Source organism: Aethina tumida, chromosome 2, assembly GCF_024364675.1.
Source record: "Aethina tumida isolate Nest 87 chromosome 2, icAetTumi1.1, whole genome shotgun sequence".
Taxonomy (NCBI): Eukaryota; Metazoa; Arthropoda; class Insecta; order Coleoptera; family Nitidulidae; genus Aethina; species Aethina tumida.
In genome coordinates, this window is record NC_065436.1 from 21,001,533 (window position 1) to 21,017,216 (window position 15,684).

Below are 15,684 nucleotides of genomic sequence, written 5' to 3' on the forward strand. Positions count from 1 at the left end.
TAAGTATTAATATTTCAGTAAAAAAAATACTACTTAGGTTTAGTTGTCCAATTTTAGGTCACAATATGTCACGGAAACACTCTTCCTTACTTACCACTGAAATTCAGGAGTATGAGTGAGGCAAAGCTCACACACAGACAGCTTTTGAATAAATGAAAGAACTACATAGATCTATCTACTCTTACATCTTACAAGAAATTAAGTTACAACATGTCTCATGTCACTAGCTTCTTCACACATTTAGAATTCTTCTCTGACAATTTAGATGCAGTTGCTGAATAGTACGGCAAAAGATTTTACCAATAAATTGAACAAATGGAGAATCGGTATAGTGGTTGATTCTTTGATACAAAAGATTTATTTTCTAAAATTGAACTAACAAAAAGCATACATAAATAAAAATCCATAATTAACAAATATAATTTATTATTAAATCACTTAATAATTAGCCATAAATGTACACACATGGAAACTTAGTTAAAATCTAAGCTTCCTTGGTCTCATTGTTGGTTGTCAGTCCAAGAATTTGCGGCAAATTGGAAACAATCGCCGATCCCTTTTGTGGATTGTCCGTGCTGATGTTCTGCGTCACCTTGACTTGCTTATTGGGCAAGATTGGGAAGGAGGCGTTCAATTCGGGATCGGAGCCGTTGTTGGGCAAGATGATTGCTCCCAAATTGCTGGGAAGTATCCCGGTAACGGAAACACCGCTGATGTTGGTCTGGATTGGCAGAGGGATTTTGGAGAGGTCTATCACGCTGCCGTTGTGTTTGGGGTCGAAGAATGAGAGGTCGACTTGTTCGTGGCTGGAAAGTGGGATCAATTTTATTATTTAATATTATTGGTTTTTGACTAATCTAATTCAAATTTAAGTTTTAAGTGTCTGGTGATATTTCATAAAGTTCTATGTGTGATTTAATACTTTCATCAGATATAAATAAACCAGGACTTTGATCCATTAAATGATTCAACCAAAATTTTGTATGTTACACGATTCTTATCTGTATCAATGGTCATCGTGACTGAACATCTTAATTAAATCTAATTGACAATATAATGGAAATTCTATAGAACTAAGGTTCAGTTTTCCTGTATAATGATAATTGATTTTGAATTAATTTATTTTTATTTGAAAATACTAAATTACACTAATGATGTTATAATTGCATAAGATTTTAAATTAAAAAAGTAAGTGAATTATGTAAGTTCCATCGAATTTACGTCAAAAAAATGAATTATTATAAACTTTTGAAGTGAAGCTTGAGGTCGCGTTTGCCTTGTTTCTTTCCGACTGAGTGGCGGGTAGATTTTTGCGTCCCAGACTAACCGATTTTGTTACGCCACTGTTACGTACCGTCCCCCGTATTAACCGCCTCTATCCTCGTAAGAAATTTTCCGCACGTCATCGCCAACACCAGACGGTAAGATTTTGGACGTGGAACGTAACCGACCAAATAAAAAAAAAACAGGGAAAACAGTTTTGAGTACTGTTTGATTTTATGGTTAACGACCTTCATATATTGATTAGACTCATCGCAGTTTTTGAGCAAAAATTCAAAACTCCGTGCCACAAAGTCCATGTTTACTGAGAATTTCTTGACGTTGCTTTTTATGGGATAACAATAGAGTCTGGAGATAACCGATAAAAAATTTTAATGAGTCCACCGTTCCAGTTTGGATCACTTCGTTTTGGCGTTGCTTATCTCCAATTTATGTTTTATTTGTTTTATAATGGTCACAGAGTAACTAACTCGTTTTCTATTTTTATTATTGACATGTTATTAATAAATTCTCTGGATTTAAAAAAACTGCAAATCATTTGCGTTTTTATGAATTGCAATTTATCTTAGATTTATTTTAGTTATATCATGCAACAATTTAAGTAAACAAACATGCACAAATATTTTCTTAATAATATCAAATTACTTTTATCATAATAATAAAGATTTATGCTATATTATATACAGTGTGGCCCATTTTAAAACGTGACACCCTCCAATAAATTGTATTTTCGTCTGATTTTAACAAACTTTTTTCAACTGTAAAGAATGAAGATATGTAATTATGGAAAAATGTCAAATTTTTTGACTCAAAACCAAAACCTACATGGTAATTTGTTAAGCATAACAATTGAAGAAATCATACCAGCATATTTTTTATATCAAATCTAATTACTCTACTGGATTAAGCACCCTTTGAAACAAACTTCATAAAAAATTATGCTAGCATAATTATGCTCATTCATAATTCTGTGGAAAATTAATCATATTCTTCTTATGAAATTGTTTTTTAATTAAGTAGTCTAGATAATAAACAAAAGTAACACAAATTATATTATTATACAACAATATTGGAATATTACATTAATAATACTATATTAATTATACTATATTTACTATTAAAATTTAAATTTTACTAAGTTCGTGGTAGAATTAATGAATTATGTGTGAAAATTACGTCAGAACAATTCAGATAATCATGGATATACGAAAGATAAAATTAATGTGTTGAATTGAACGGTGAATTGAAGGAAGTCAATAAAATTTGGGTGTTAAGTATAACATTCCACAGACTACTTCATTAAAAAATAGCTCCTGATTTTCAATTTTCCCACAGAACATGAACAATAGAGACAGCAAGTCTCCCACTATGGAACAGACTTCTACTGTCTCTGTCATGCATGATGTCTCACTCTAAATTCAGGCGGGTCCAACTCTTTTCTTATTGTATAATTTCACCATTTAAAATTAAAATAAATATGAATCATTAAATTTATTTCCTTTATTAAAGGAATTAACACCTGTTTAGGAATTCCCGTTTTATAATAAAAATAAATAAATAAACACTTACGTCTCATTGGAAGGAATGCCAGTGTCGTTGCTTGCATCAGTTAAAATTCCAACTTCATAAACCACTGTCTTGATCACATATCTGAAACAAATTTTAGAAGATTTAAAATATGTTTCACAAACATCTTAATGTAAATTAATGTGTTCAAAATCACTATATCACTACACCATAATTCATGAAAAGTCTCACAGGTCTTGGGGGCCAGTGCTGTTGGTTTCCGTCGAGTTTTCCAAACTCTCCTCCGAGCTAGAGCTCTCTTTGGAGTCGTCTTCTGCCCGTCCGTAAATGAAAGTTGTACCAACAAGTAGAGCCAACAGAAGGCAGTATTTAACAGAAGCCATTGTTATTCTTCGACTTGGACTGGCAGAAAACTGATACTTTATGTAGTCATCACTAATTTATACTTGGTTGTTTAATTTAATTAACACTTGTGACGTTTCGTGAACATAAGACAATTTGGCATATTATTGCTAATTAATATAAGTTTTTAGGAATAATCCTTCAAGGTGAAAGTACTTAGAATTTTCAAATTGAACGTCTCTGTTATATACATGCAAGGATTCTTGCATCGATGCATCTTTTCCATGGTTTTTAAATTATATTTTGATTTATCAAGGATGTACTTGTCTAAGGTGTCATTCAAAAATATGTGGGATGAGTCAGCTCAGTAAAGGACATCAATGATATTTCAATTCAGAGAAAATAAGTGTCAAATGACGTATCCTAAATATGCACGACATCCAGACAAACATTTTTATGTTTCTTAAACCGCTGTAAGGCACTATTCAGGCAAATTACATTTTTATTGATAAATATCAAGATATGCTTTTAAATATGTTGGTCTTGTGAAGTCCTTCCTGAGAATATCATTCAGTCATGGCAAAATTAGGAACCCAGGAAGTTAGATGCAACGCCAATAATTGTTGAGTGTTCTCACCTTTATTTTATCGATAAAATTCGTGCGTGGATCGCTTTAATCAAATTTGCCTATCGCTCGAAACAATACCAATCGATATTTTTTATCTTCTTTTTATACATATATATGGATTGGCTTTTTTCTGCGGATTGTGTTATTCGACTATCTTATCTTGATAGGGTCATTTGGTTGTCAATCAGTTCCGTACCGCTTAAATATGTGTCGGTTCAATATTTAAAAAAAATTGACGAAATTCGTGATAGTTTTGAGTGATGAGAGTGGTGTGTGGTTATCATGTTCGCAGTATCACTGCAGCTACATGGACTATTGTAAGTCGGTTGCTTGGTTAACACGGATAAAATTAATTTGGCGATAAACGAAGTTCTTTTATGACTTTTAATGACTATAAATTGATGACTATTATTTGCTTCTCCAATTTGATACTTAGTTAGATATGTTAACAAGTAAATATTTATTAAACCATTCTAAACTAGTATAGTTGCCCATTCAAATTTTATATATAAACAACATTTTCCTTAAACAACTTTATTTTTTAGATACAAACATTATTTCACCTAGCATGGGCTATACCCGGATATTATGCATATTTATGTAGTGTAGTACCTTCTCATTATTTAATAGTATTTGTATATCTCACATATTTTTACAGTAAGTTTAAATAAATCAATTGCCTTTAAGTTTTATAACAAATTTTCTTGTTTAAGAAAAATCATGTGGAGAAGTTCATCTCGACGACGAGCGTATATTCGTCATAAAAGATCTGAAAACAAATTATAGTAATAGTAGTATTAGTAGGAGAAATTTTGTAAAGGCGGGTGATTATTCCTTATATGAAATATTAGAAGAAGTACTGAGGGAAGGAAAATTTTCAGAAGAAGGCAGTGCTGCTTATAGGACGAGTGTGTATATTAAAATATTTATTGTAACAGATTTTATATGGATTGTAACTGCAATACTTTTAATTGGTAAGTAAAAAATGTCTAATAATATTCATTATCTATTGTTTTGTCGTATGTTATATCGTTATCTGTATTAATACAGTTTAGAATTAATAGGGAATGACTTACAATATTGGGGATTAAATAAATATACATGCATCATGTTTAAAAAAATTGAATGAATTGAATTAATCATTTATTTCGTAAAAGTTTTGGGTTTCGTTGCAAATCATTATAATTAATGTATATAGATGTTTCGATCTGTATGTGGAGTTACTTTGCAGATGATTAACTTCAACTAATTTCCTGTTTAATGGTAAAGTTTAACAACAAATAGAAGGGCCTACTATGAGTTTACCATTATTGCTTTAACTAAAACCAAGAGTTAAGTGTTAAGAGATGTGTATATAAATGGTAAACATTAAAATATTAAATTCAGAGCAGAAATAGAAGAGAATGGACCGGATGTTTCGTTAACTAGAAAACCAGATGATGGCTTAGCACACGCAGAAAGAAAACTCATATACACATTTAAATGGTATGTCGCATCACCATTCAAGAGAGAATCAACGTAATCTACTCAGTGATCGATAGAGTTTTCGCTATATGTGATGAGGAATCTGTAGAAACTAAATTAGAATAACTGATCAAGGTGTTAAGCTCTAACAATTATACCATTTGAAATGCCAAATGTAAATGTAGTGGGAATATAAGGTCAAAAAAAGAAAAGACAGCAATAGCAGCACAGAGGTGTTTTTACCTTACATAGAAAAATGTACAGATAAAATTACCAAATTACATCAAAACATATACCTTTCACAATAAACAAAAATTGACACATAACAGTTAATCAACTTTTCTTGGATCCGTCTTCTAAAGAGAATAATTGGTGATCACCTTTTTCTTTCAATAAATTTTGAGAAAAAATCCTTAAAAAATACTAAAACCTCTTCTATGGTATCATGACCAACACGAACATAAGAAAGACTTATATGGGTAGGAAATGTATGAACACATATATGCAGGGTAGCATAGGTAAGCTGAACACTAGGAACATAAAGCAGTGCTCTTCCTATAGTCTAAACTGGAAGAGTAGAAGAACAAAACTAATCAGAAAGAATTGAAATTGTGGGTAGATCCGATAGCTTCCCACCACACCACTAATGGACTGGTAGTAAGACCCAGGACCATGTTTAGGTCAATCCTTGGAAGGTGATTAACAACATATGTATTTGACGTTCAATCAATGAAAGATTAACTACTGATAGTTAATTTATAAACGCAAAAGAACAATCCCAAGCCTTAAATCTTAACAGAAAGATTGGAAATGTCTTACATACATTAATTATACAAAAACGTGATGAAACTCAAATGTTTAATAGAACACATTTTATTAATGATACTTGTTCACAGAAAACATAATCAAGACTTTTCATACAAAATTACTTGTACTAACATTAAGCCAATTCACGACTTATTAGTTTGTTAGTCCATCTGTCTATTCAACACATCAAAAAACCCAGACTATGCCTCCATCACCAACAATTTTTATATTTTATTACGTATGTGTTTATTCAAAATGAGTTTGGATTAAGTAATTACTATTCTAGACCAAATAGTCTATAACTTTTTTTGTATTGAACAGAAATTCTGCATTAAATATTGAATTAAAGTTAAATTTGCCTATTAGTTGATAAAAAATCTCTTAATTTCACATTTTTAACTTGACCTTAACTTTTTAGTAGGGAGTTTAATGGCTGTAAGAAAACACTGGGCAGTGATATTATATGCCCCATACGTAGTGTGTACTGGGGTCATATCCATAATTGATGTCATTGCCGCCGTTCATTTCGGATTCGACTTGTTGACAATAAAGGTGAGTCGTCTTATAGGAACTAGATTGTTTGTCCGAAAGCAAACATTGCGCTGTCTATTGATTAAACTAATTAGATAGGAACTAGGAACGCGTAAATTTCTTCTCACATCGTCATAACAAGTTATTGCGATGTTTTCTCAGTATATCCACTTAATTATAAATTTCTTACAAAAAAAATATGTTGTAGAGTTTCACAACATGGTTGAAGTTTGTCGGCGTAACCAATTCCCAAGATTTCGAACACTTAAACGGCAGTTTGGGATGGATAGGTCCGGCAATTCCGACCATAATCCTCATAGTGCTCTGTTTAAGACTTTTCGTATTCTGGGTTCTTAACATATGTGTGTTTTATGGATCAGTGAGCCTCACTGCGGAGTCATACGCCAAAGTGGAGCCCACCAGTCCATCCGGCAGTGGTCGTACCTCCAGAATCAGTTCCAGTACCATACAGGTAAGAACATCCGTTTGGTTTTGATCCGTAAGATGAAAATCATTTTGTTTCAGGGAGCAAACGAACTACGACTGAACTCATCCGAGGCTCGAATTCGCAAGTGGCAGCAATTTTATGGCGCTTCGTCCGCCGAAGCGTCTACTAGTACTATTAGTACAATTAACGAAGTGGACCACAACTCTAATAGTAGGAGTAGTATTATAGCACATAGTGCAAGAAAAAAGGTTGTTGTAAGCGGTTAGTTTTCCTATACGATTTTAAATGTTAAATATTGAGTACTGAGTTGATGTTTCAGAACCAATTGAGAAGAGCACGGTCAACCGCAAAACAAGTAACGAATCGTCTAAATATTATGATGCGTCCAGTTTTCCCTGGTCGTATGGGAAACTTCCTGAAAATAGATACTCGAGACCAAGTAGTAGCGAAGACGATAGTAGAATAGCTAGTATGTATAATTTAATTTGATGATATTAATTCTTGGAATAATATATTTATTTTTTCAGGTACTGCGTTATAATTCTAAAAATCGAACTGAAGAATAATTTTATATACATGTTATTTTAATTTTTTAATACACTATTTTTTTTTTAACTTAGCTTCATTTCACACATCGTATTCAACGAACCAGCATCCAAATTATCCTCCATATCAAAACAGTTAGTATTTTGTTTATGGAGTATCATTAAAACGAACAAATATTATTAAGATTTCTAATCAGCAAAATAAACAAGTAGCTTTTATACATATAATTAGGTAACGTTAAAAAGAGAGAATATATTTTAATTGTTTTAGTTATTATTGTTTGGATAAACAATAAACAACTCAAAAATTAGACAAAAATATTATTGTTATTGGTTAGAGAATATTTGTACTTTTAATAATTAAAAGTAGCATTTTAACTTCTTATGGCTACAGTTGATTCATAAACTTCTTCTTGGCATCCAAAAGTTGTAAATGTAAAGGAAAAACTAAAACTATACACTAATAAGTTCATGCCTCTCTCCAATATATATGCATTTCTTCTTTTAAAATTTCTTGCTCAAATGCTTCTTCTACTTGTGATCATTACGCATTACATGATAAATACAGGATGAAGGAAGTTAATTTCGTACAAAACAAATGATAAAAGTTGAGTGTTACCACAAAATCGGTGCGTGCATCGCTGACATCACAATCACTTATCAATTTAGACAATACCAATCAATATATTTTATCTTCTTCTATATATTGAAGTGCTTTTTTCTGCGGATACCATATGAGACTATCTTATCTTTACATAGCAATAACTTTCATTAGGTTATTAATCAGTTCTACACCTCACAAATATGTGTTAGCAAATGTTTGAAAAATTAACAAAATTTATGATAGTTTTATGTGATGAGACTGGTGTGTCGTTATCATTTTAGCTGTATCACAGCAGCAACATGGACTATTGTAAGTTTTTTGTTTAGTTAACAGGGAATAAATTAAATAGTAGATAAACTTGATTTTATATTTTAATAACTATTAAATTAAAGTCAACTTCCTTGTCCAATTTGGTGTATATTAATTTCTATGAATGTTACTTTTAAGGTACAAACATTATTTCGGTTAGCCTGGACAATATTTGGGTATTACGCATATTCATGTAGTGTGGAACTGACCACAGAAATTTTTGTATTTGTATATCTCACATATTTCTACAGTAAGTTTAAAATTTATCAATTATTTATTAATTAAACAATCAATTTTCTTGTTTAAGAAAAATCATGTGGGGAAATTCATCTCGAGGACCAAAATATATTTGTGTTAAAAGATCTGAAACCATCTGGTAATAATAATAGTTTAAATAGAATCAATTTTTTAAAAGTGGGTGATTATTCCTTATACCAGATATTAGAAGAAGTGTTGAGCAAAGGAATATTTCCAGAGGAAGCCAATGCTGCTTATAGGACTAGTGTGTATATTCAAATATTTATTATATCCGATATTGTATGGATTACAACTGCAGTATTATTAATCGGTAAGTTAATTTATACAGGAAGCTAAACAATAAAATTCACTATTGTTTTTTCCTAAATGTGACATGTTTTGTCGCTATTAATCTAATTTAAAAATTATGAGAATATGTAGGAATGACGCATGTTATTTAGGTCAAAACAATCATGTTCAGGTGTACAAATGTTTATCTATAGATATATATCTCATCTAGTTATCTATAAAATAAAAAATAATGTTTAACATGAATATGTCATTTACTTAATCACTTTTAATTAATAATACTAGTTAACTTTTTGTCTCTTCTAAAATGAATTCATTATTTTTAAAATTTATCAATCAGTTGGCATCAATCTAATGAGATTATCTACATTTTCTTGTGGTATCTCACCAACACGAACTGAAGTTCACATGGGAGGCTTCTAGGAAGTTTAATGTGTTCCTGGCAATATGTCGACGGGCATTATCTTACTGAAAAGTTAGTCCGAGATCTCTTCTTATGTAGGGATGAAAATAATGCTCCAAAACATCATCCACATATCGCTGGGACGTCATATTGCCACTAATGAAAACTCAATATGACCTCATCTCATCTATCTGTCTATAATATAAAAAATAATGTTTCACATGAATATATAATTTACCAAATCACTTTTAATTAATAATACTAGTTGACTTTTTGTCTCTTCTAAAATGAATTCATTATTTTTAAAATTTATCAATCAATTGGCATTAATCTAATGAGATTATCTACATTTTCTTGTGGTATCTCACCCACACGAACTGAAGTTCACATGGGAGGCTTCTAGGAAGTTTAATGTATTCTTGGCAATATGTTGGAGGGCATTATCTTACTCAAAAGTTAGTTCGAGATCTCTTCTTATGTAGAGATGAAGGCTCCAAAATGTCATCCACATATCACTGGGAAGTCATTTTGCCACTATTGAAAACTGAAGGTGACCGACCTATTACCATAAGCAATAGCACCCCATACCATTAAACCCAACTCTCACGACTTCCTCCATGTCGCCATCTTACTAACACATGACCATCGTCCGTGCTTTAGCAAAAGCATGATATAACACTATATACAATGTGATTTCATACCTCATCCCACTGTTGACGTTCTATACACTAGTCACTACGTTGGCACCTATGTTTTGGTGATATAAGAAAGTCCAAAAAAAAGAGCGAGAAATCCTTAGGCCAAAAGACCTTATACGGAGGTAAACATATCGAATACCGACACTTTCATCGGCATAAAATTGAACAGCAATCATTCACGTTGAATTCATCTGTCTCTTAGGTCCAATAATCTAAGACGATGTTCTTGTGGCTCTGTGGTAGCTTTGGGTCTTCCGGAACCTCTTGCTCTACTTCCTCTTGTGGCTCAGTGGTAGATTTGGGTCTTCCTGAACCTCTTCACTATATGATTGCCATCGTATTACAATATTCACATTTATGTTCAAACGTTTCTCGAAACGAAATTTTTGCTTCATCCAGACCCACTATTGTGTCTCTATCAAACTAGCTTAATTGGCTAAAATTATTTCTTTCTCTTACTCTAGGCATGTTGCTTTTTTACAGTTAGTATAGTTGGTTTTATTTTAAACTTTAGTAATGTCATGTAATAGCTCAAAATGTTTCTTCGTTCTTAATAATTCTCTTGAAAAATGTTGTTTCAACAGGTCAACCAGTTTAACACGAATATTAGTTGATTATGCAGAGTAAACATCTAATTTTAATACCTTCAGTCAAATTCTTTGAACGAATAGTTGGTTATTTCTTTGAAAATTTCAGTTGGGAGTTTATTAGCCGTAAAAAACTGTTGGACACTGATATTCAATCTCCCGTATATGATTTGTACTGGCATCATATCCATAATTGATGTCATTGCTGCTGTTCATTTTGGATTCGACTTATTGGCAATAAAGGTGAGTCACATTTTAGGAACCAGATTGTTTCAGAAATTAAACGTTTTCATTCCGTCCTTAAATTGTAAATTTTGTTGTAGAGTTTCACACAGTGGTTAAAGTTCATCGGTGTGAGCAACTATCAAGAATTCGAACACCTGAATGGCAGCTTGGGACCGCTTGGTCCGGCAATTCCGACAATAATTCTCATACAACTGTCTCTAAGATTCTTCATATTCTGGATCCCTAACATTTATGCGTTTTATGGGGTCATGAGCACCACCGTGGAGTCGTTCAAGAATCTTGCACCTAGTGGTAGATTCGTTAGTGGCGGAGGCCAAAGTACTGTGCGGGTTAGAAAATCAATTTGGTTTTTTACTTTCGATTTTAACGATTATAATTTTGTTTCAGGCGAGAAATAAACATTACTCGTCGGAAGCACGGATTCGCAAGTGGCAGGAGTTTTATGGGGCTTCGTCTGCTGAAGCGTCTTCTGATAGTATTAGTATAATTAATGAATCGGATATGAACACTAAACCTAGGGACAGCACACCTCACTGTTCAAGAAAAAAAGTTGTTGTTACTGGTTAGTTTTTGACTTGGATTGCTACTGTTCAATATTAATCTATCTATGGTTACAGAACCAATTGAGGATAGGATAGTAATCCGTCGAACTAGTGGCGAAACGTCTGTATAATTTTCTTGAATATACGAAAAACTTTCTGAAAAAGCTCAAGAACAACTTACAGTAGAAACCAGTACGTACATTTTTATTTTTCTTGATAACTTTTAATTATAATATAATTATTTGAAGAATTGTAATATATTATTTTTAGGTACCGCATTGTAATATTGAAAGTCGAACTGAAAAATATTGTATACATGTCAATATGTTATTTTAATTTTTAATAAACGTTATTTTTTAACTTTGTTTAATTCACTTACTGTCATATGACGTGATAATGAGTGTGTTGTTTATACAGCATTATTAAAATGAATAAATATTGTTAAATTTTCCAATTAGCAAATTAAACAACTAACTTTTTTAAATACAAATTGTGAAGGTAAAAATAAAGTTATTTTTACTAGATAATTAACAAACAATAAATGTTTTAATTAGGAAGGGAATTTTTTTATATTGTTTGGGTGTAGTTTTGGTGAGCTTATCTTTTAAATTGATAACGGAACAAATAACACTAATGCAATATTGTCATAATAATAAAATGTTGGTATATACACATGTATTAAATATTATATCTTTAATATAATTTAATTTTATAATTTATAAATTGATAATTAGATTTATTATTCAGTCAGAACTTGTAATTACTAATTGTACTTCATTTTTTATTTATTAAAATGAAAAATTTGAATATATAATATATTTAATATTTTAAGAAATTTAAATAAAATATAAAAAAAAATTATGATTAAAATCCGAATAAAGTATTACGATTATTTAAATTAAAATTTCAGCCTATTTAATAATGTGTGTAACAAATTTTTTATTAAATCTTATTAACAATATGTGTGTAGAACAAATTCACATTTTTGTTGATATAGGATAGTTATCTTTTTAATTAAACCAAAGACTGAAACGATAAAATTGTACAGTAACATGGCTAATAACCAGTAATTCGTGTTGCTGCTGAAATATGAGAATGAACAATCTTGAAATCTCTTTGGCCACTCACGTTTCAGTTTCAGGAATTGTACGTTCATATTAAATTACTTATTAATAACCTATTTACATTAGTATTATTTTAGATACAAAGTGTTTTGTGGATTGGAGTTTCGTCTACAATATTGTTGTACTATTATGAGCCTCGTATTGATTTAGAAGATGCTGAGTACTACCCAACTTTTATTACGCATTATTTTTACAACCAGTACATAAAAGGTAGGCTAAAATTTAAATTATACCGAAGCCAATTTTATTAATTTTAGGTTCTAATGAGCAAGACACAATTTTGATCAATTCCGGCACATTTATTATGTTAACATATTTAATTTTACTAACCCATGTCACATGGTTACTGTTCTCATTATATTTGCTTTACTGTAACGTATAACAATAGAGATTTTTAAATATTACACGTTATATGCGACACATTTGTAGATACTCGAAACAAACAATTATGCAGGAAAAACATTATTACAAGTGTGATCCTAGTTTATTTCATAACATTTGTGGATGTTCTAAGTGCAATTTTCATGGGAAACGATTTTAATGGGTGTTTTCAAATAACAGATCTTTTGGAGCAGAGTTTTTGCTGTGTTACTAAGGGAATTTTGATTTTTATTTATAGCAGATTCTTTGCTCTGATTGTTATAAACCTTGTGTACTATTATAATTTGTTGATGATTGTAGATGGTGTTAGTATATATTATTACTTTTACAATAATAATGATTTTTGTAATTTAAATTTTATTAATAATTATTTTTTAGAAATTCAAAACTCTCCTTCAAAATTACATACTCGAGTAAGTAAATTAAAATAAGAATAATATTTTAGGAAAAATAATACATGTTTATATCATTAGGTATAATAATAAACTTCCAAGAGTGTCAATGAAATCATATTCAACAGAAACGGTTTCGACATATCCAGACAGTTCGTGTCAGCCCAAGCTTGGATGAATGAAAGAAATGACCAGATACTTTTCTATAAATATTTATAATTTAAGAGTATTGTAATTTATCTATTTAATTTTATTTGTATCCTTAAATCCAAGCAAATAATAATATTTATAATTTAGCCAATATTAATAGAATTATGCAATTTATTTGTTGACATAAGATACCACTGTGCATATTTGACTCTTCAATAGACTTCAGTGAATATATAGATAAAATTAAAACTCCACAGGACCGGTATCAATTTTTCTTCTAGGGGTTTTTGTCATAAAAACAGTAGGAGGAGCACTTAATAGTAAACCAAAAAATATTGCTAAATTTAATATGATTATTTATTATGATAAGTGCATCTAATTTTGTGGTCAAAATTTTATAGCTGACAGGACACGTCCAATAATAAAGAAAATCTAAATAACATAATTTTTCCTTGTACTTAAATTTAAAAAATGAAGTATTTTTCGTACAATACAAAATAGAATAGGCGTGATAAGTTTATTTTGATTAGTTTTGATAATTAGAGAATGAAAACTTAATTTTTCATTGTGTAGAAATCACTTTAATTATGTAATTAAGGATAATCGGTATCAAATTTAACACGTTTAGATCAAAGTGAGTTGCTGTATTTTCTTCAGGATTCTTTTCATTATTGGAAGTTTCCATATTTTAGAAACGCTGTGTATATTATATTTGAATTAGAAATGAGAAATATTCTTCCAAAACAATTGAATTATTTGTGGAAGTTACGGTTCTGCCCTTCAGTAACCACTTCGATAAGCGAAACAAGTGAACAGGTGTGCGAAAATGTACATATAAAGTGCCTTATCGTAAACCATATGGTTATTAATCATCCATCATGGAGCCTGACAAAGACGAAGCTGACTTCTGGATTTTTAACAAGTAGGTGTCTAAATTTAACTATTTTTTTTTTATATTGTTATACTTACCTCGTATATACAAAATTATTATTCTAATTGACGTGTTAATCATTATTATTGTTTAAAGATCCGTTGATGAATCGAAAAAAGGTGAAATCCTGGGTCCGGATCCTTTCGCGGATTATTATGACATGACCCATGATAAACGGGGCATCGCTGTAATTTTCAATCAGGTCAACTTCTCTATAAAATGTTCCACTAGAGAAGGATCTGACAAAGATCGGGACGATCTGCAACAATTATTAAACGAGTTGAACTTCGAAGTTAAAACCTACAACGACTTGAACGTTTCCGAAATCACTGATGTCCTAAAAATAGGTTGGTATATTAGTAAAATTCGATTATATAATAAAATTGTGTTTTGCAGTTTCGAAGATGGACCATAGTTTAAATGATTGTCTCTTAATTTCGGTAATGACGCATGGGGACGATGGAATACTTTATGGAAAGGATGGGCCTTATCCTGTTAAAAATTTGTGGAAACTGTTTACCGGTGAGAACTGCCCTTCTTTAGCAGGGAAACCGAAGTTGTTCTTCATTCAGGCTTGTCGAGGAAATGGTACTGATCCCGGCGTGGAACTGATATCAAAACGGATTCTTACTGACGAACCAGATGGGAGCAAAGACCATGAATTAACCTATTCCATTCCTGTAATGGCGGACATACTGATTATGTATTCCACGACTGAAGGTACTTTGACAACAATTAAATAAGATTTGGTAAATTTGAGATTTTTTATTTAGGCTACTACTCCTGGAGGGACCCTAATCTAGGAACATACTTCATCCAATCGCTAGTTTATCAGCTGAGGAAACTTCACGACAAAAATGATCTTTTAACCATTCTAACTTTTGTTAATAGACAAGTTGCAATAGAATTTACTTCAGAGGAATCAGGAAAAACACAGTTGTCTGGATGCAAGCAGATGTGCTCAATTGTCAGCAGGTTGACTAGAATCTTGAAATTTAATGAAAAGTGAAATAATAAATGGCTGAATTATATTATTATTATTATATATTTAAAAGTAAATATATTTATAATTAATTAGATTTAATCTGTTATAAAACTATATCATATATAATCGTCATGACATAATTTTCACGCATAAATTTGTATTTTTTTCTTAAATGAAAGTATTTAAACTGACGAAAGCCATTTAAAACTTAGC

General features: G+C 30.9%; 4 protein-coding genes across 4 annotated transcripts; 3 read left to right on the forward strand and 1 right to left on the reverse strand.

The window, feature by feature from the left end:
- Positions 1-409: 409 nt before the first annotated feature.
- LOC109606739 (uncharacterized) lies at positions 410-3,218 on the reverse strand. The gene is made up of 3 exons (XM_020023274.2): positions 3,040-3,218; positions 2,851-2,931; positions 410-806 (listed from the first exon to the last, which is right to left on the reverse strand). Exons 1-3 carry the CDS (start codon positions 3,189-3,191, stop codon positions 485-487), a joined length of 555 nt encoding a protein of 184 aa, XP_019878833.1. The 5' UTR covers positions 3,192-3,218; the 3' UTR covers positions 410-484.
- A 711-nt stretch (positions 3,219-3,929) lies between these two features.
- Positions 3,930-7,643, forward strand: LOC109594596 (uncharacterized). The gene is made up of 8 exons (XM_020009814.2): positions 3,930-4,095; positions 4,324-4,435; positions 4,492-4,752; positions 6,468-6,601; positions 6,789-7,052; positions 7,106-7,289; positions 7,348-7,497; positions 7,556-7,643. The coding sequence occupies exons 1-8, from the start codon at positions 4,039-4,041 to the stop codon at positions 7,567-7,569; spliced, it is 1,176 nt and encodes a 391-aa protein (XP_019865373.1). The 5' UTR covers positions 3,930-4,038; the 3' UTR covers positions 7,570-7,643.
- A 729-nt stretch (positions 7,644-8,372) lies between these two features.
- On the forward strand, positions 8,373-11,860 carry LOC109603618 (uncharacterized). Its single transcript, XM_020020109.2, has 8 exons — positions 8,373-8,486; positions 8,625-8,736; positions 8,794-9,054; positions 10,830-10,963; positions 11,044-11,295; positions 11,354-11,528; positions 11,584-11,700; positions 11,779-11,860. The coding sequence occupies exons 1-7, from the start codon at positions 8,430-8,432 to the stop codon at positions 11,637-11,639; spliced, it is 1,047 nt and encodes a 348-aa protein (XP_019875668.2). The 5' UTR covers positions 8,373-8,429; the 3' UTR covers positions 11,640-11,700; positions 11,779-11,860.
- A 2,404-nt stretch (positions 11,861-14,264) lies between these two features.
- Positions 14,265-15,657, forward strand: LOC109603613 (caspase-1-like). Its single transcript, XM_020020102.2, has 4 exons — positions 14,265-14,477; positions 14,583-14,833; positions 14,883-15,206; positions 15,260-15,657. The coding sequence occupies exons 1-4, from the start codon at positions 14,434-14,436 to the stop codon at positions 15,493-15,495; spliced, it is 855 nt and encodes a 284-aa protein (XP_019875661.2). The 5' UTR covers positions 14,265-14,433; the 3' UTR covers positions 15,496-15,657.
- Positions 15,658-15,684: the final 27 nt, after the last annotated feature.

What these genes read in the sequence shown, in the direction of transcription:
- LOC109606739 (XM_020023274.2), bottom strand. Translation starts at nt 3,191, where the DNA reads ATGGCTTCTGTTAAATACTGCCTTCTGTTGGCTCTACTTGTTGGTACA. An exon ending in AGCACTGGCCCCCAAGACCT is followed by an intron (nt 2,932 to 3,039) that starts GTGAGACTTTTC and finishes AATTTGTTTCAG; the next exon opens with ATATGTGATCAAGACAGTGG. An exon ending in GGCATTCCTTCCAATGAGAC is followed by an intron (nt 807 to 2,850) that starts GTAAGTGTTTAT and finishes CCCACTTTCCAG; the next exon opens with CCACGAACAAGTCGACCTCT.
- LOC109594596 (XM_020009814.2), top strand. Translation starts at nt 4,039, where the DNA reads ATGAGAGTGGTGTGTGGTTATCATGTTCGCAGTATCACTGCAGCTACA. An exon ending in TCGACTTGTTGACAATAAAG is followed by an intron (nt 6,602 to 6,788) that starts GTGAGTCGTCTT and finishes AATATGTTGTAG; the next exon opens with AGTTTCACAACATGGTTGAA. An exon ending in AAAAAAGGTTGTTGTAAGCG is followed by an intron (nt 7,290 to 7,347) that starts GTTAGTTTTCCT and finishes TTGATGTTTCAG; the next exon opens with AACCAATTGAGAAGAGCACG.
- LOC109603618 (XM_020020109.2), top strand. Translation starts at nt 8,430, where the DNA reads ATGAGACTGGTGTGTCGTTATCATTTTAGCTGTATCACAGCAGCAACA. An exon ending in TCGACTTATTGGCAATAAAG is followed by an intron (nt 10,964 to 11,043) that starts GTGAGTCACATT and finishes ATTTTGTTGTAG; the next exon opens with AGTTTCACACAGTGGTTAAA. An exon ending in AAAAAAAGTTGTTGTTACTG is followed by an intron (nt 11,529 to 11,583) that starts GTTAGTTTTTGA and finishes CTATGGTTACAG; the next exon opens with AACCAATTGAGGATAGGATA.
- LOC109603613 (XM_020020102.2), top strand. Translation starts at nt 14,434, where the DNA reads ATGGAGCCTGACAAAGACGAAGCTGACTTCTGGATTTTTAACAA. An exon ending in GACTTCTGGATTTTTAACAA is followed by an intron (nt 14,478 to 14,582) that starts GTAGGTGTCTAA and finishes TATTGTTTAAAG; the next exon opens with ATCCGTTGATGAATCGAAAA. An exon ending in CACTGATGTCCTAAAAATAG is followed by an intron (nt 14,834 to 14,882) that starts GTTGGTATATTA and finishes TGTGTTTTGCAG; the next exon opens with TTTCGAAGATGGACCATAGT.